This window comes from Sphaeramia orbicularis, chromosome 19, assembly GCF_902148855.1.
Source record: "Sphaeramia orbicularis chromosome 19, fSphaOr1.1, whole genome shotgun sequence".
In the NCBI taxonomy this organism is placed as follows: domain Eukaryota; kingdom Metazoa; phylum Chordata; class Actinopteri; order Kurtiformes; family Apogonidae; genus Sphaeramia; species Sphaeramia orbicularis.
Window position 1 is genome coordinate 33,969,644 of NC_043975.1, and position 19,393 is coordinate 33,989,036.

The window sequence follows — 19,393 nt, forward strand, 5'->3', positions numbered from 1 at the left end:
GCTGATTCTGATTCAAAACGTAACTCATTAACGGTTTTGATTGTGTGTCATGCAGTTTCCATATTTCACTAAGGTTTACATTTATCCAAGCATGCCTTTGTCATGCGCACAGACCCTAGCATTCTCATCTAAACCCTTCTGACAGTCCCAAGCACTACAGCCATGACAACATAATACAGGCTTAACAAAGGCTCTGATAAAGTGAACATAAAGTGGTGTGATACAAAGAAACAGCAAGAATGGTTCTTGATAATGTCCTGTTGCTAGGGGAAGCATCTCTGTTTCTCTAAACAGCTGTGAACCAGGCCAATCAGAGCTCTTCCATGACACATGAATGACCTTTTTTGATCTTTGAATATGATTAGGTTGATATGACAACGTGCAAGCCTGTAATTGCAAAAGCGCAATTAGTTTTTTTCTGTCAAAAACACACACACACTTCTTTTGTCAAGTACTATTTACACTGTTTAATGAAAATGTGTTTAAGTGTGATGAAAAATGAGGTTTTGCTCCCGTTAAAACAAGTATCATAATTATCATCTTTTAATAACTTGGTAAAATTGCAGTGCTAAAGTTCACTAACAGTAAAATTACATTCTCAAACTGTTTTTAATCACTCATAGACATATATAGAGTTATAATGTTTTTTTAGAGAGTAAGTTAAGACTTCAAGAACTTCTGCTAGAGTGTCAACTGAGGACAGGAAATAGAAGGTCTGACTAAGCTGTCATCCCAGCAGAGTCTAGAAGAGTCAGAACAAGCAAATTAAACCAGGCTCAATGTATCTCCCAAGTTACAATATAGAAACAGAGGCTTTTCTGTGACTGAGGGCAGGTTTTAGATTTGGGCAGAAAAACCAGACACTGGATATCTGCAGCTCATTTAGGTGGCCAACATTCACAATGCAGCTCACTTAAAACTTGCTAACGAAGCAAGTGCAAACAGAGGCAATGACAAAGCCTATTAGCATTTTTCTGAAATTAAAGAGATTGAGGGAGTGGGAACAATGCCAGTGCCATAACAAAAAGAGGAATTACAATGAGGGAAGTGTGCTCTGAAAGGCAATGCACACCCTATGACGCATTATATTGTGAAATGAGCCTTTGAATTCTTGAACAAGCCAAATCAAATAAAAAGAAATCCTAATGATGAGATACAATAATAATGTCATTTGTCTGTGGATGAAAACTTGGATCTTGGACTACACATTTACTAGTACAAGCTTTAAATATGACACAAATTCAAAACAGTACAACCATCAAAGCGTACAAGTTGTGGCCATGACAATTTGTCTTCCTATATTTTTCAGCATCATATCACTTTTCTCTTACCTCTCTGCAGAAGGTGACTATATTCTCCCACAGCTCCTTTGCCTCGCCCTCGTCATTTCTTCGGCGGGCCTCTACATGCATGCTCTCCCTCCTTTTCAGAGGTTTCACCACCTTGCGTAGAGTGAGGTACTGCTGGGGCGTGTGGCACGCTGCACAGTTTTTGGCCTTGATGTCATTGAGCAGTGTACATGCTGGGCAGCCCCACTGTCCTACCTTCTCCTGAAGGCCTGATGAGGAGGAGGAGGAGGAACTAGATGAGGCAATAGCAGAGGATGAAGGGAAGCCTCGTGCCTGTTTTCGTGTTTTATGACTCGTAGAGGATGAAGAAGGTGGTGTACAGGAACATGATGTTGCACTAGGCCCTAACGTTAGGCCACAGACTGGGCAGCAGCGGGGTAGAGGTGTCTGCTGCTCCTGAAATCCATGTAGCTTGGAAGAACCACAGGCTGAGCACTTGGGTGCACCTGTGGGGTTGCGCAGTGTACATTTTGAACAGGCCCAGGTGCTAAAATCTGGGCTGGAGGGGCTGGCTGGGGTAAATCGTACCGTTTCGCAGCCTACTAGGTCAATGAGGTCAGCACCAGCCCGTGATGATCGGCAGGCCTCACACTTCGACGTGTTACCTGGGTTAGGCAATGAGCAGCTAGGGCACTTCCAGGTGGGGGCACCAGAAGGAGCAACAGGGAGATGAGTGGTCAGTGGGGGGTGTTGAGGGTCTTCTTCTTCCAAGATACTGAGTCGCTTGCTTGGATATGAAGGTTCCTGGGGTTGCGCATGTTTGGGCTTGGCTGGCCGCTGTGGACCGGGCTGGGGTGGCACAATGGCCGTTGAGGGTGATGTTGGACTGGGTGTGTTGGTGCCCGGGTTTGGTGGGCGTCCTGGAGGGGGCACCTCTCTCCTGCTGCGTGGCACAGGGTTGTTCTGGAGAGAGGAAAAAGAAGCAAAAGGGGAGGAGAGGGATTGTGAGGAAACATGGGGAGGTTCTTGAGGATCACATGGAGGAGGTGGGGGAGAGTCATCTGTTAAGTCTATAAGTAGTGGTGTAGTGCCAGCTGAGTGCACAGGAAACCCCAGTACAGGTGTGCGCACCTCCGGCACAACCAGTGCCTCAGGAGGAATTTTAGGCAAGGACAGTTTTCTGGGTCCACCACAGGCGGAGCAGGACAGCGCCACAGGTGTATTGTGTAGTGTGCAGCGAGGGCAAGCCCATCCCTGGTGCTGCCCCTCTGGACCACACACTTCTCCATTGCTCTCTGAACGTCGCAGAGCTTCCTCTTTGGCTGGATGCTGTCCATGAGGCTCAAGTAGCACACTGGGAGTGACAGTAGCTGTTGGTGATTCGGTCGGAGCTGGTGGGAGGCCATTGGCAGTGGCAGCTATGGTGGTGGTAGGGGGTGTGTGAGTGGCAGGGGATGGTCCAAAGCCGCAGACAGAACAGGCTCCAGATCCTTGGGGATTGTTAAGCGTGCAGCGGGGGCAGGCCCAGCGATGCTCTTCAGTGCTACTCAGGCGGAGGATTTGGTTCAGGTCTGGTTTTTGGCGTGGTGCCTCACAGATGGAACAGCGAGGTGCTGCGCCGGCATTTAAGAAGGTGCAGCGTCCACATGACCATTCACTTCCTCGCACTGCTGCTGCCATGGAGCCAGGCGAATGGGAGTGGCTGGAAGACAATAAATAAAGAGTCAAGGCAAATTCAAGCAGTGTCAAATAATAAATACAGGAATAAGGCTGTAATTGATTAGTAATGATATATATTGAATTTGTCATTGAATGTTCTATCACCCATCAGAAGCAAGATCATGTCACAAATATGGTTGTTTAAAGGGAGGCAAGAGCAAAAAGTGATGCTGCAAGAGGAGGGGAGATTGACTGAATGAGAAAAGAAGTGCAATGTGTGAACAGAAAACAATTATACACTGCAGAGGGAGAAAAACAAAATCAAATCTCCCTCCAGAGGCACTGAGGGCAGTAAATCTATACATAACAGTCACATGATTAGAGCCTGGAAGACAGCACACAGAGGTGAGAAGAGGAGGCTAATTCTGCCGAAAATACTCAGTAAAGCAATCTACAATCTTTCTGACTGACATTTATTAGGAAAGAAAACACTTGGGATGTTCAACACTTCATATTAGCACCTCTCTTCCCGTCACTGAGGGTACAGGGGCAACTTAAGGTCGTGTCAATCTCATGCCCAAATTAATATCCAAATGAATTTTGAATGCATGGGTCTAATAATTCTGGCAGCACTTATGGCTTTGGCATATTTTAATGACAGACTCTTCACAGATCAGGATTTAAAGTAACAGGACTGATGTAAACAGTGTGGGGAAAGAAGCATTTTCAGTAGAGAAAAACAAATCAAGCTTAGACAGTTTGCTGTCTGGTGTTCAACATCCTGTGTGCCTGTAGTTAAATCAAACAGACTTATTGATTTTTAGGCGTATTTGGGGTTTTGAGAGTGGGGCTAAGGGGGGGCTTCACAGCTGGATACTTTTGGAGTGCATGGAAAGTGGTGGCTATGCTGAGGGATGACCTGAGGGATGCACATGGCTGCTTCCTGGACAAGTCCATAAATGTCACTGTCACTTAGGCTGCTCATGTGTGAACACAGAAAATAATGTAAAAATAACGGGGTAGTGAAAGGTATGCTGCAGAGATCTAGAACACCGTGCATCACTTCAAATAGATCCCAGTGGTAATGATGTTGCCCACAAAACGATCAGAGAACTTGTCTGGTCATATTTGTCCTGGTTGGAAAACACTTTGGTTGGAAACCTAAAAAGGCTTTCATGGAAAAACACTGCTCACTGTGTAAAACGTCAAAACTCCCCATATTCTGATAAATCTCCATTGTTTGCACAACTGGGACTTTCAAAAAAAAATATATCAGAGTCCATGAGACATTTTTTGTTCTCAGGTGGAGAAGAGGGCTTACTTTTGAAATGTATTTAATTACAGATGAAGGAATATTACACATTCTTAAATGTCATTTGTAAGATTTCCACCAGATTAATAAAAGTAAATACTGTTTTGTTTTGTTTTTTTGATTATTCAACATTGTCTCTGAGAAGTCGCATTCACACAGTTGACGGAACAAAGGAGTGATTGAATGTAACACTTGCTATAGGGATGCGAGGTGAAAGTAAACTCAAAAACGGTGTGATGTTCTGTCTGGCAAAAACCATGAAGACCCAATTTTCCTTTGACCTTTTATTTTTCAAGTAGTGAAAAACAGTAAACAAAGATGAGAATAAAACTTTGTGACTTTGCAGCTCTGGAGTAGAACATTTTGTTTTCCCTTAATTTTAGAAGTGTTTTTTGATGCCTTGCAACTAAAATAAAAACAGACTGTTTTTACTTTTCCCACATGGAGCGGGTGAAACATTTATAAATAAGAACACAAATACTGTTCGATAAACCCTGCTCATATTCAACCCTGTCCTCTCATCTTATGTGTGGACAGTTACACAGTGTACATAGCCAATGTGGTGCAGATATGCTTGTGTTATGTTTCAATCAGGGGCTTATGGGAAACTAGTGACGTCTCCTGAATAAAGACTTAAAAATAATCCTTTTAAATAATCTATTTACTGTAAGAATGGAATTGTACTTGCTTCACCACTTATCTTAGATGAAATGGTTGTTTAGGTCAAATGTATATAAATTGGCATTATTTGTTTGTAAAGCTTGGAAAAAGCAGCCGATGTGTTTATTAAAATAGGTCAGTATATTGTGTTGTTACTGTCTATTGTGCTTATTGTCTGGTATTTGGTCTTTGGTTTGTATTTTTGGTGTCTTATAAACCCATGTAAGGGCTGGGCATATTCTTGTGCAGGACACAATAATAAAAACTCATTCATTCATTCATATCTGAATTATAACTGTAACTACAGAATAACTAACACTAGCCGCTTTTCCATTGGACATGTGCGCAAAATTTTACCGATATTTACTAAATGTCGAAAAACAAAAGTGCGTAATGTCGTTTTTCCATTAAATCACAAATGCGATGATTTGTTTATTTATTATCGTGAGACGACACGAGAAGTCATTCCATAAACATGGTGACGAACGTAAATATAGTGTTGATGTACAGATATATTCATTATTATTATACATTACTTCTCTATCTCATACTAAATTAAAACATGATTGGATTTCCTGATGTGTCCACACATACCGCGACACGTTTCTTCTTCTTCTTCGCTTGTTGTAACGTATGTCAACATCCTGTTTTATAATTCACCTGACTCTAGTTGTGAAAGAAGGTCTTTCCATCATAGTTTTGCGTGACATGCCATTTGTGCTACGCCCAAAAAAACACCTCTTGCCAGCGCAAAAACTTTTAATTGAAAAATGAGACTTTTGGCGAAATTGTCATTTTTACATTAGGTAAATTTTTATGTGCAAGTTATATTTGTGCAATTTGAGGGTCAATGGAAAAGCGACTACTGTCTATAGGTGACTGCCAGTTGGTCGGGTTAGGTGTTGCTCCTCTGGACTGTAGCACCAAGTGTCCCAGCCAGAAAACTGCCCCTAGTTCAACTCCATTAAACCCTTTCAAACCAGGCAAATCCTCAGCACCCATGGGAACTTCTTATAGACAAGCACACTGTACTCTCCTCTTGTCAGCTCTCCTCCCTAAGGTAAGCAGGAGAATGACAGCATGAAGAGATTCTAATGTGTCTCTTAGGGTGTCTTTGTGTGTGTGAGTTTGTGTGTGTGTGTGTCTTTGCTGCCGGGTGAGTATGAGTGTGTGTATGCATTCTTGTAGCTATATTTATTCATAGATATAGCTTGTTTTATTGTGAAAGTACATGTGACTTGCTTTGTGTGTGTTCTCAGCCCTAGGGGTAGCAAAAGGATGGAAGTCCCAGTGCTGATGAATGTCAGAAGCCGTTAGAGCTACATTCATTCTCCTGGGCCGGTGTAGGCAGTCCAACATAAATTAGGCCCCCATGGGAGAGACGGAAACTCAGCCTTCCAATGACAACAATGAGCAAATCTAGGAAAACACCCTTTTTGTAAAGACACACAAACACAGGCAAAAACCCGGACCTAGCTCTTTGTTTTGCTCAGTTTTTCACTGCATATTATTGGTCATATCATCCCCACAGCAATGATATATTCTGTGACAAAGAGCATAAGCATAGGTGAAATATTAATGCAGCATGTGAACAGCTTGCCCATGATGATTATTTAATATGTTCTGGAAATATTTGTCCCCGATCAACCTGTGTGGTGTCCTCACAGAGGGGCCTGTAACACATTTTCCAGCCTCTCAGCAGTATGTGTTTGCATTGAGTGGCAGCCCCACGCGAGCAGTGACGGCACATGTTCGCACTGTGCTACGCTTTCCAAAGGCTTGAATATCTGAGGGCTGCAAACAGCAACGATGATGACGACGGCAACAACAACAACAACAACAAGTGTCAACACCTCACATCTGATGACAGGTTTCTCCCTGCGGCCACTTTCATAACTGTCAGCTCTCTTTCATCTCCAGCGAGAGAGCAAAGTCGTGGTGTCAGCCACACGGAGACTTTGTCAAAGCAATTGATTTGGTTCTCACTGGAAAGTGGGGATCGCAAATTCATTATATTTCTGTGCGCAGCTGGAGTCTCCTAAGTAAAATCTAATATCTGGCCTAATTATTGCATTATTACTCTGCTTATTACATGCAAGTTACACATGAACACCTGCTATGTTCCTAGTCCTGGCTTAAAAGGATAAAAATCGTGAATGCAAATGCACACAAACACACATGCCTGCATCAGACAAACTACTTCAGCCTGTCATCATTGGACCCTACTTAAGGGTCTGCGTTTTGTGTACATGCTCCAGACACTGAAAGGACTGCACACAAAACAGATATATGGTATACACACACCTTTTGTCCTTGGCCCTGTGTTCAGTGAAGCTGCTCTAAAAGTGCCCACTTCAGCTCCTCAGTTCCTCAGTGTCGCAGACCTGGGCGGATAGCCAATAGCTTACAGTGAAGGGGGAGAGAGAGAGACAGGGAGAGAGAGAGAGGAAAGACAGCCTCACCTCTAGAAAGCCCATCTCTTTGCAATGAGGTCCACAGTGTACAGCCTGCTGCCCATAAAGTACCTGTTCCTAGTCTAAATTCATTTAAGTAAGAGCTCCACTGAACCCTGGACAATTGTTCAATGCTTCACTGGATGTAAGACAATCATAGAGCACTTCAGCAGACAATTCTAAGCAGAGCAAGCTCTAAAACTCTCAGTGAAATTGAGCAAAGTGGTATTTTCACGATGTTGAATAAAGGCAAATTAACTGCCACAACTGAGATATCAGGACGCTTCACAAAAAGCAGGAGCTATAAGTTGCGGTGTAAATTATCTTGGCTGTAAGACAGATCAGTAAGGTTAAAAGAGCTACAGTATAGACTCAGACTATGCAAGTACTGCTGATGGTAGGGAGTATGCTACCTATGGCTGGCTCCTTGGATTCCCTCCACACACTTTAAGTCTGGTGCGAGATCAAGTGAGCCGAGGCTCGCCAGCTTCTCCCTGCTTCACTGTGAGACATTTGGCCTTTGTGCGACAGTCATTAGCACTGCCTTTCCAAGGTTGGCCCTGAGCCCAGGGCCTGAGGCAAAGAAAACGCATTCCCCTTCTTGACCAACGGTAGCAGGGTTTTCCTGTTTTATTTATTTATTTATTTATTTTTATTGCAACTACAAACGAGCATCAGCACAGAAGTGAATTTTATTAGTACATATATATGTTAACAAATGGCTATATTAAGTCATTTCCCCCTGTGAGTAAAGGCCACACTTCTCTAACCTACATTTAATAGTGTCTCTTTACATGTTTCCCTTACGTTGCCGTCAGCTATTTCAGAAGAATAGAGTATTACCGAATGCCAAGTGCTACAACAAGCCTGTGCTACACTGATGAACACATTGATGTGGTTTAATGATTATTAAGATAACAGATGCCTAAAACACAACACAAAAATCACAATCTCAATGTTCAATCAACAAAATACTTGAATTTGTTCATAGTGAATGAGTGCCCACGTTTGTGTGGGCCAGGACATAAAAGGAGTTAGTCAGCACCTCAGAGATCTGATATAACAGATGGCCTGTCAGTCACTGCACAGCAAGTGTCACCAAGGGTTTCCATGGCAGTTCATCTTGTGACTGGCTATGACTGTGCTTTAAAAACCAAAACGTAGGCTTTCTGAAAGCTTTCACTGCAAGCACACTCATCATAATGTTTACTCTTTACACCTCCTGCCCACAAAGCTAATAACTAAACACTTAATCTTTTTGCGTGTATGCGATCTCTATCTGAGGGTAACATACGGAGGCAACTTCCTTGTGTGAGCGTGTGCAGCAGGATGTGGTGAAGTTGCCTCCATGGGGGGTGCTCGTCGTTAATAATGTAGTCAGTCCAAACAGAGCAGGATCAAGCTTGTCGGAAAACCTTCCATGTGTCTTTGATGGAGCTCTATAGCTACGACTTGAGCTTAATAGCAGCAAAAACATGCTGAAAGAAAATAAGAGAAATTAAGAACTCAATCCAGTAAGCCATAAATAGTGTAACAGCAGTTATTCTGTTGTTACAATATTTATCACTAAAGTATGATGCTTATCACTAGAAGGTTGAATGGTTTATCATCAAATTTAGAAAGGTATTTTACTAGGGATGCACCGATACCACTTTTTTCCAGACCGAGTACGAGTACTTACATTTGAGTACTTGCTGATACCGAGTACCGATACGAGTACTTAATAATCCCATCCAGTTCTTAGTTCCTTTTGTAAATGTGCTTTATTGTCGTTGTCATTAGTCTGACTGGGACAAAGTGCTGCTACTGACATTGAATGTGTTGGAATGAGCGTTTGTCAATTAATCCACCAGGGAGCACTGCTCTGAATTAACCATACTGGACAAATACCAGGAAGAAGAGTAAAGTTTTTTGAGAAGAAGAAAAAGTCAGTAATAACAAACATGGAGACGACAGAGGCAACACTAATGTGATACTAATGTTGCAGTGTTTTCACTAGTAAGGTTTAAAAGCTTAGCTTCAGCAGGAAGAGAAAAGAGAAAAGAGTGATAAGTTTTGTTTTCACTTCCGCTGGCGGCGGTCTGCACTGCTCTGTACTCCCACTGGTATTCTCTGTCTGGGTACGCATCCACCAGCACCTGGAAAACGGATGGAATGTACACAGAGGACAGACAGAATGCTGCGTCCGTATCTGTCTGTGTCTTTAACGTTACTTGCAGTCAGCGTTACTTTTATCACCGTCATTTATTTTGAAAAATCTCCACACTCTTCACACTCCCCACACATTATTCCAGCGCCGCGTACCTGCTGCACTGAACTGTGAATGTCACATGACCGTAAGTGGTATCGGTGCATTTGTATCGGATATCTTTTACGAGTACGAATACGAGTACACACACTGAGAATCGGGGCTGATGCCTGATACTCGTATTGGTATCGGTGCATCCCTATTTTTTACCTATTGCAAACAAAGTGTGCTATTGTTTTAGTGATGGATATTTGGATGTTTTTCCAGGCCTTATATGTGAAAACAGTGTCAACATCAATAGTCGCTTTTCCATAGTATAACTTGCGCATAAAAATGTACCTAATGAAAAAACGACAATTTCGCCAAATCTCTCGTTTTTCGATTAAAGGTTTTTGCGCTAGCAAGAGGTGGTTTTTCGAGCATCGCGCAAATGGTATATCACACAAAACTGCTACCTACCTACCTACCTACCAATCCCAATGTAATGCACTTCAGTTTTTCAACATTTAGTAAATATCGATAAAGTTTTGCGCATATATCCTATGGAAAAGCAACTACTGTGACCAACAGCCAATATTTGGAACCAATACACAATAGCAGTAAAAATAAAAATCGTGATGTCAACTTTCTATGTTGAAATACTTGTACGATGACTGTCAAATCAGATGAAAGTACAAGATTTCAACGTGTATCCTGAATTTCTTCCCTATTATCTTTAAGGAATTATAACAACTAAATATAGGCATTTTCTTTTCTCATTTCACTGTTGATCAGTTTTTATTTCTCACATTTAACCAATCAGATAATGTTGTGGGTGGGACATTTTTTAGACCAGTGTGGAAACTGATGAATTTCAGCCTAATTGGTAGATTGGTAGAGTATCTGAAATTGTTGTTTGTTTTTTTTTAAACAAAAACATACAAGGGTGGTCAATAATCAGGCTCTTCTTATGGTGTGGATTAATTTATGGATTTGACAAACAAATGATAAAAAATAATGGAAATGATCTGATGAATGGATCTTGTCTCCACTTCTTCAAAGTATTGTTGGATTATTTGGATTTTCTACTGGTTCCTTTAGGCTGTTAGATGTGTGTTGCACAACACCTTATGGCCAACTGTTACTTTATGCAACTGGAAAATGGTCTTTTAGCCACAGAAATCTACATCTTCACCTACACTCATAAAACATTCTGTTTTTGCTACAAATCCCCTAGGCAACAAATTTCTTGATAAAGACATTGCAATATCATTTATCTGGGATTATGAATAGCCTGCATGAAACTGATAACTCGAACTTGACTGCGTTGGACTCAGACAGGTTCCAGATGTCAACCCTCCAACACAAACACGCTCGAATAAAGTGAGTCATTCTTCTGATAAATATTTACAAGCGCTGTTTTGTGAGAACAGAAGGGAAAGAACTGTGGATGTGGACACTGTGGCTTATAAAATGTTTATGATTAGAAAAATATCTCGGCTGTGGGACACTTGATGATAAAAATGTTGTAGTTCTAGAAGTGACAAGGGTGCAGGGAGTGATTTTTTTCCTCAAACTACCAGATGCAAGGGAATTACCCAAGGTCTTTAGCTTCCTTGTCTCTTTATGTGCTTTACCTCCTCCACTCAAACAACACTTGCTGACAGAATGATAATGCCAACAGAGTAGTGATTCTTGTTTAACAGAGCAGAGCTTGTAATTAAAAAATGAGACTTATCAGAGGCCAAAAACAGCCTTGGATCAGACAAGCAGTAAAAAAAGGATAATGAATGTTGAAACATTCTGCTGCATCTGAACACACCCAGAAAACTCCAGTGACAGGGGTGAGATCAGCACTTTTGCAAATTCTTTACCACACTTGAGAAAACTGACAGAATGTATTTTACCCCCTTTAGTAATGAATGCGGTTCGTCTGCAGCAGTTTTATTGGCATGCGTTTTTCTTGATCACTTCTTTGTGGCATTTTTCCTGCTTGCAAAAATTGGAGGAACCCTTGCAGTTAAAAGTCATTCTCCCCTGGCAAACATTCCTTCCAGTTTTTCAGAGGACTTGATGACTCAGGGTCAGACTCAAAATTAACCGTAAGAGCTTCCCTTCTACCTGCCAGGTAATATGTTGCAGCACGTAAAGTACAGTGTATGAGTCATTACTGACAAGACACTGCTGACAGGATTTATTCATTAACAAACACCTTGGGCCTGAGCCAGGAACTACTTCTTATCTGAAACAAGTTTCCCAAACCGTCGCAGAAGGGAGAGAATGTCAACTCTGACATACGGATATGTGGTGACAAGATAAACAGGATTAGTGCCAATGACTAACAGTCACATGAAAAACACACCGTAAAACTAGCTTAGCTTTTCATAAATTGAATATAAGCAAACACTTAACTTGGATCTGAAGGCAGAATAGATTTAGAAAAGGCTTGTTATGTAGCTGATGGTGGCAGAAAAAGTTATGCCAAAGCAAAGGAGACAAAGAGTCTTTTGAACATGTGTCCTTAGGCCAAGACATTCCTATAATAAACCTCAGTGAGGCTACAGACTAACTATTTTAAAAACTCAACAAATACTCTTCTCTTCTGAGGGAGGGCTGTAGAAAAGCTTATGGTGGGATCCCTGAGAAACAATGGTGATGTTGTTTAAATGCATAACAGTATCTCAGTGCATTTATGGTTGTTATGACATAAAGTTCAAGACACTTGACTGCTGTTACTGTTTTTTTTTCTCCATGCAAGCCTGACACAAATTTCTCACAAACAACTGCTACGAATGTGGCCTAATGCTGGGTCAAGGAGAGGGAAGCAGCAAGAAAAAGAAAACTGGGAGTAGCTTCTGACCTCCAGCTGTGGCCTTAGTAAAAAATTCATGACTAGTGTTCATTTTTGACAAGTGAATCTGTCAGTGGTGGAGACAACTTCAGACATTTGAATCTTTAAACAGAGGAAACTGTCAGACCAAGTTTCAACACACAACAGTGGCATAGAGCAAAGCTGGAGTGAGCAGGAAACTGGCAGGAAGTTCCAGAATCAGCGAAGAAGAAGGGGAAGAGATGGCAGGGACACTGTGCTACTGTCGCTGTGCTAATATAACGCTCCTACAGGCGCCCAAACCTGGAGGGCATGAGGACTGCTGACACAGCGGTGCCTCCAGCCAGAGGGGGAAACTACTCAAAAAACAAGCAGCACAGAGTGGAGTTTTAATTCCAGTTATCACAACACGAATTTAACCCTCAAAAGGCAGACAAATAAAAAGGTTGCTCTAGGTCAGTTGCTTTTTATCCAAAATCAAAAAATAATTGGTGGGTCATAACATATTCTGCCAGAGGTGTAAGTTGCCAACACATTTCTTTCTTTTTGAGTAACAGCCAGGTTACCATGTGTGGTCTTATCTAGGGCCTGATGGAATTAGGTTAGTGAACATATGCTACAGATTTCCATGGCAACAAGAGTGGGGGAATCTGGAATCATGTCAGTTGTAGAGCCAACAGGCTATTTTTTTTGCAGCATCAATGCAGTGTTTTCCAAAGAAAGCCACACTGTGAGACAATGCCTGTGTGCCAAATCTATTCTAGTGGCTTGAACAGAGGCTGTCCTGACGTGGCCTTGTCTTCATCAGACAAGGCAATACCAGGGGAAAAGACGCTCAAAATAATTCAGATATAAACACAGCTAGTGACCATGCTGGTCGATTCCAAGTGGACCAGTTTTAATCCAATTAAAGGGAGAAGAGCCAGTGGAACGGAGCTACGATAAACGCCATCATCCATCACATTGGAACAGTAGGAGACAGTGGGGCCAACTCAGGAGAGAGCTTGCACTGAGTCTAAGAGCTCACAGCTCCAAAGTTCACTGCAGAAAAGCACACTAGCACCTTTGTGCTGAAGTAAAGCCATAATGCTGCCTTGAATAATACTGTATTTTGATAAAACAATATTATGGTGCTATTTGAAAGATTTTAAGTTGTGGCACACTGTGGTTCATACAACTACCCTCTGAGGACACCTTTACAGTTGAGGTACTGAATCAGTGCACATAAACACTTTCCAAAGTCACTGCTGGGTGAAAACAAATTGAAATTACCCAAGGACAAGACTGTTTGTGCAGTCTCTTAGGGAAGAAGAAAGGACAGAAAATGTTTTATAGGACAATATATTACAGAATATACTGTGTAAGCATGGCCAAAGTTAAGCAGGGTTCATACTGCTCTGTTGTTTCTATATTTCATGCTCTGTCACAGCTCAGCAAAGCTTGCCTAACGTTGTTAGGCTCATGCAGCTGTGTGTATATGTGCATGAGACAGTCAGTGTGCACATGGAGGAAACGAATGAGGCTAGATAAGAGCGCATGTTTCTAGTATGAGACGGCAGAGAATGTCTAAAACCTCCATTATCAGAATATGTATTTATGAGTTTGCCTCACAGTAGTGGAATGGAATGATGTGTATCTGTACGTGTTTATGTGTTCAAGTGACAGAGGGTGGACCCTGATTGGTGATGGAGGCAGAGGCTTGTTTCTACACAGGTACACAACAGAGCAGACTGCTGAATAAATGAACAAGTTTACTCTATGATGCAGAACTATGTTGACAATACAGGCTACACAGTTTCATTCTTTGGTTAGTGGAATCTAGAGATGCAACAACTAATTGATCTATCAGTAATTACAAAGGCAATAATTGTCAATTATTTTAATAATCGATGGAATCAATTGGCTGTTTTTCCCCACCATTAAATGAATAATTAATGAAATAATAACGCACAATAATTGATCAAATACAGTTAAAACCCCAATGGTATGTTTATGCATGAGCTAAGGCCAATCCTGTCTATTGTTTAAAAGCCTTGGAGGACCAGGCTGTGGAAGCCATGACAGTCTTAACTGTTAAATGTAGAGCAACTGCAAGGAAAACATTGACAGCAGAGGGCAGGAATCAAGAAAGATGAAAGCCCAACTGGAGACTGATGCTGAATAAATAATGACATCCATTGTGGGGAAATGTGATCGGGCTCTCTGAAAATCAATAACTAACAACCGGACCATGATGCCCTGAGTGACTCAGCAACAACTTCAATACACTACAGGCGGTCGATCAACTGCCTGTTCTCATTCTGAGAGACATGACCCAAAACGTACAAGAAAAACTGGAAACACTTCTAAACAAGTTTCTGTGAGGGCGGTAAAGAAGATCATCTTTTGGAAGAAACTTACTCAGAAGTGGTGGATGAGCTGCACATTCAAACTGAGCTTCTTAAACACTGCTGATAGGCCTTTCAATAAATTGACAGTGATTCAGAAGCCAGTGACTGGAACAATGGATTACTGCAGTCCAGTCTTTCTAGTAGATACAGTAACTGAATACATATTTTCTTTGCAGTCAATTCTAAGGATCACAGTCTATTTGAACAGCATGTCTTCTCCACAAATAGGCTGCTCTGCTAGACATAAACCTTTCTAAATTAGACAGCTGCTGGTAGCTCGATAAAAAGTTAAAAAAAAAAAAAAATTAAATTAAAAAAAAAAAAAACTCTTTCAAAAGTATTTTATCTGCAAACTTTAACAACTTCAGAAAATCCAATGAACGAAGGCTGTGTCGATCCCAAGCAGAGGTTATTTAATGGCTCAGCAGCAAATGAGTGTCACCGCATTCATGTAGCCATTTCCTATCAAAAAACAAAGCAAAAACTCATTTTAATAATTACCGTCAGGCTGCTTTTCAGTGGACTCGCCAAGGTCAGGTCAAACTATCAGTCCAGGCAATCCACTCAGCCTAAACTCTAGCACAGCTGTATGTGCTGAGAGAAACCAAAGGGGTGGGATTTTGGTTCACAAATCCGGCTTAGCCAGATTTTGGACGCATCATAGAAAAACATCAAAATGCAGGCTTTGATTAGATAAGCTTTGATGAATCAGTGGATTTGATCCATAGCTGTGAGGTTATTGAATCCTCAGTAATGTTTTCCAAAACAGTGTGAAACAGTAGTTGCTTTTATGTGAGAAAGTAGTACGTTTCTCAAGTAAACAATGCTGATGAAAAGTGTGTTTACAGCATGATGTGTATTTCACATACACACTGAAGCCACAGACGTCATCAGCAAAAGGGCCGTTAAGTAATGCCTTCTGCGATGTGTACACTCACAGATAAATGACACAATCCAATGTAACACAACACTACTACTTCTACAACAACCGGCCAACTGCCCACTGCTCCAAGTTCACTCAGCTGAGAGATGTGCTGGATTCCACCGGCTCCCTTACCTGCGCTCTCGATGAGGGAGCGGGTGCTGCTGCTGACGTGTGATGAAGGTGGTACCCCACACCGGGCTGCTGTGGCTGTTCCTGAGCCAGCCCACAGGAGGTGATGATGGGTACGGGGTGCTTCGGAAGCCATGGTCCGACTCTGTCTCTGCAGTGAGAGACGAGGCTGAGCTCCCCATCACCACGGCCAGGGGAAAAAGTCTCTGAATGCACTCTGATAAGATATCTGTTTCTTTTTACCCTCCAAGTGCACGGAAATTGATTTTAGTTAAGTTACACTCAGTACACTCGCTGTGATTATTTGGACCACATCTGCAACCCTCATCATGTTTCAGTTCACGCAATAAACTTCCTGTTGGCAACTTTGCTTCAAACAGGCTTAATTCACTCTTATAGGAGAACTCCCACACTGAAGTAAGAATGGAAAAAAAAGAAAAATACACCAACAGTGATCAATGATGAGGGCGCTCAAAATAGAGTTGTAACATGCAGGGGTCCATGTACGCAGATTAGGATTAATTTCCAAGATACCACAGGGAAGAAGTTCTCAAATGAAGTAGTAAATTGATTCATGAAACACCGATTCCAATTCAGCGGTTGATCTCAGAGAGGAGAATACTATTTTCTCACAGCACAGGCCCATAATTCTCTCTCTCTTGTAGATTTTAAGCTTGTAACACTCTGCACCATGTCTTCCACAGTGCCACTCATAATTCCTCCAGCGTTCCCTCTGACACATCTTCCACGTCTGTGCAGTCTCATGCCTGGCTCCTGTTTCCTCTGCTCATGCTCAGCAGATTGGCAAGAACAGGAAAAGGTGTGTGAATGTATTCACTGTATATCTGCATCTCAGCAGTTTAACCAGTATACTGTCGGAGTGTTTAAGCTTCCAACGGTCGAAAAGGTAATATCTAGGTGGGACATCGCAACAACATAGCAGCCCATAAAGACAGCTGACAGCGCTCAATAGTGGGATGGCTTTTGTTGAAATAAACAGCAGAAAGGAATATCTTCACAGCAGTGGGCACTGGAGATTGACGCATCGGTGTATTTCCTGGGTAGGGTGTTGGCAAAACTACAACTATGTTAATATCCAAGTCTCATCTTTCAGAAACCCAGTCTGACTAACAGCTGCTGGGGAGGTTACCAGTAAAACACCCCAACTGCATTTCTCCCACTGGATAAAGCTTTTGTGTTCAAACCCCTTAGTGAATAGATGACTTTGGTATTCCCAGATTTCTGCATCTCAACATGAGACAAAAAAAAAAAAAAAAAAAAAGACTTGAACTCCAGAATTGAACATGAACACAGCCCAGATACAGGAAGCTGGATTTGAAAACTTCCAATGTGTCAGAGAAGGGAAAATGTTTACAGCTCAGCCTCATATTCTGGGTAATATCCGATAAAACACCCAAGAGGAATGTTCCGTTTCAGGCTGCGGTGCTTCTGCCAGCACCAGGACAGGACGGGAGATGATCCTAGTTTCCTCTGTCTGAAAGGCACAGCTTAATTTGTGTCTGATCCCAGAGCTGAGGCCGGCCAGTCTAGTTCATCAACTTGCGCTTGGATTTATGTGGACTTCCCAGACTGTCATTGCAAGTCTGCACAGGCTGAAGGCAAACAAGTATCATACCAGAGAAAGAATGCAAAGAGTCACCGCGTTTGCGTGCATTCTGATGAGTACTGACAAACCCCTGGAGCACAAGTCGGCGTTATTCCGGGTTCTTCAGTCTTTAAATGAGGAACACAGTCAATAATATGAGAAGTAGATCACATGGGCTTCTCTGGGGTTGGATTTACATGCTCAGCTCACGTTATGGGACGATTAATCGCTGTTAATGAAAGCGAATGTGCGCTTTTTAATTAAGTCTGCACCGCAAATCATTACTTGTGCATGAAAAGGTGGTCGGGGGTTCGCTTCCACAGTCGGAACACAAGCCAGAGGAGGGTGCAAGAGGCGACATGCACACACACACGCTTTGCTCGAAACGTCAAAATAGCCGTGAGGATGTCATTCCGGGAGGCGCACTCAATCCCGCATGAACCGCCTTGTGTCGGGTCTATTCCAGCCTGCCTTCACCTCATATTCCCGGGATTTGTTACAGATGCTGAGCCTTGTTGTTTTATGTTAGAAGACATCCGAGCTCCAGTCCCGTTGTCGCCTTGAATGGAAGATCACCCATAGTAAAAAAAAAAAAGAAAAAAAAAACTGCTCCATCCAAGAATCGCAGTGTTTAATGATCTCAGGTGGGACTGTTACGCTCCTTTTTTACATTCGTATGTTCCCATTCTATATTATTTTTTCCCACCGGCTTTAATTCTTCCACACTGAAAGCCCTGGGCGCAGTGGACAAGGATGCAATCTCCTCCTAACAGCGGATTACTGGAGTGTCAGCAGAGCGCAGGCGCACTGGCATCACAGAGGAGGAAGGCTGCGTTCAAGAGATTTAAATAAACCTCAATAGAGTCCAAGCAGACAGGTCTCGCTCATTATTGTGAATAATGATAGTGAGTAATGAATAGTCATGGATGTCAGAAACAGTCAGGAGACAAAGGGGGCGCAGGACGTGGTACTGAGAAGCCGGATCATGTGGCAATAAAAAGCAAAAATGTGACATCTGTAGAAATAAAATGCAACCCTTAGAATAAAAAGGCAAGCTTAATATCAACTGGCATTGTCAGAGGAGGTTTGGAAAGGGTTAAGGAGGAGACAGCGGTGACTGCAGCACTCATCATTGCTCAACTGTCCCTGCACATTACCGAGATAAGCCTTCAAACTTTCCCTCTCCTCTTTCTTCCACTTCACATCACTTTGCTGACCTCTTTCCTGATCCTCTATTCTCTGTCTCAATGCACAGTGTTCACCACCAACTCTGTGCTTAAACTATAGGTCCTTGGAAATGACTCACATCACATTACATTATTTTTCCTGTGCATCCTTTGTTGCATAAAACAGCAAGTTAAACATGCACCGTGTACTAATGGAGCTCAAGAACAATGACTGTGTGTGGAGTCAGTTGTCTGGAAATGTAACTGGGTTCACAGTTAAAATAAGGGTGTGTTCTTTACGCGGTGATCCGAGTGTGACTCCTGCTCCTTCTTCAGATGTGCTGAGCTGAAAACCTGTTTGTCTCGTAAAGCTTACTAATACAATTCCAGAGAAAAGCAGTACTAGGAAATATGTGGTTGTTATTCATATTAATTTAAGTCAGACACAGTGTCAGGCTGCAGGGTGGGAGGGACTGCGTCATTCAAAAAGCTTTAGGCCCATCCAGTTTCTTATCAGCAACTCAGTGCAAACCATTCAGTGTTTAAATGCAAAAGCAGGTTGTTGGAATACTAATTATTTCCTGAGATTTTTCTTTTTATCTTATTTATGTAAGGCCAGTGTAATGTTAGTTAATTTACTCAAGTGTGAAGCTATTAGGAATTCTTTAATCCTGTCCTACCAACTTAAAGCCTCTAATACTCCTTTTAATAGTGCACAGAATTAATCTAAAGGTGACAACTTTCCTT

The 19,393-nt window shown here is 42.1% G+C and overlaps 1 protein-coding gene across 1 annotated transcript in view; it reads right to left on the minus strand.

Moving 5' to 3' along the window:
• capn15 (calpain 15) overlaps window positions 1-18,273 on the minus strand; it is a 55,786-nt gene extending 37,513 nt beyond the window's left edge. Inside the window, 2 exon segments of the mRNA XM_030163198.1 lie at window positions 1,332-2,991; window positions 15,878-18,273. Of these exon segments, the coding sequence (XP_030019058.1) occupies window positions 1,332-2,991; window positions 15,878-16,056 (1,839 nt within the window). The 5' untranslated portion in view covers window positions 16,057-18,273.
• Between the last annotated feature and the right edge of the window lie 1,120 nt (window positions 18,274-19,393).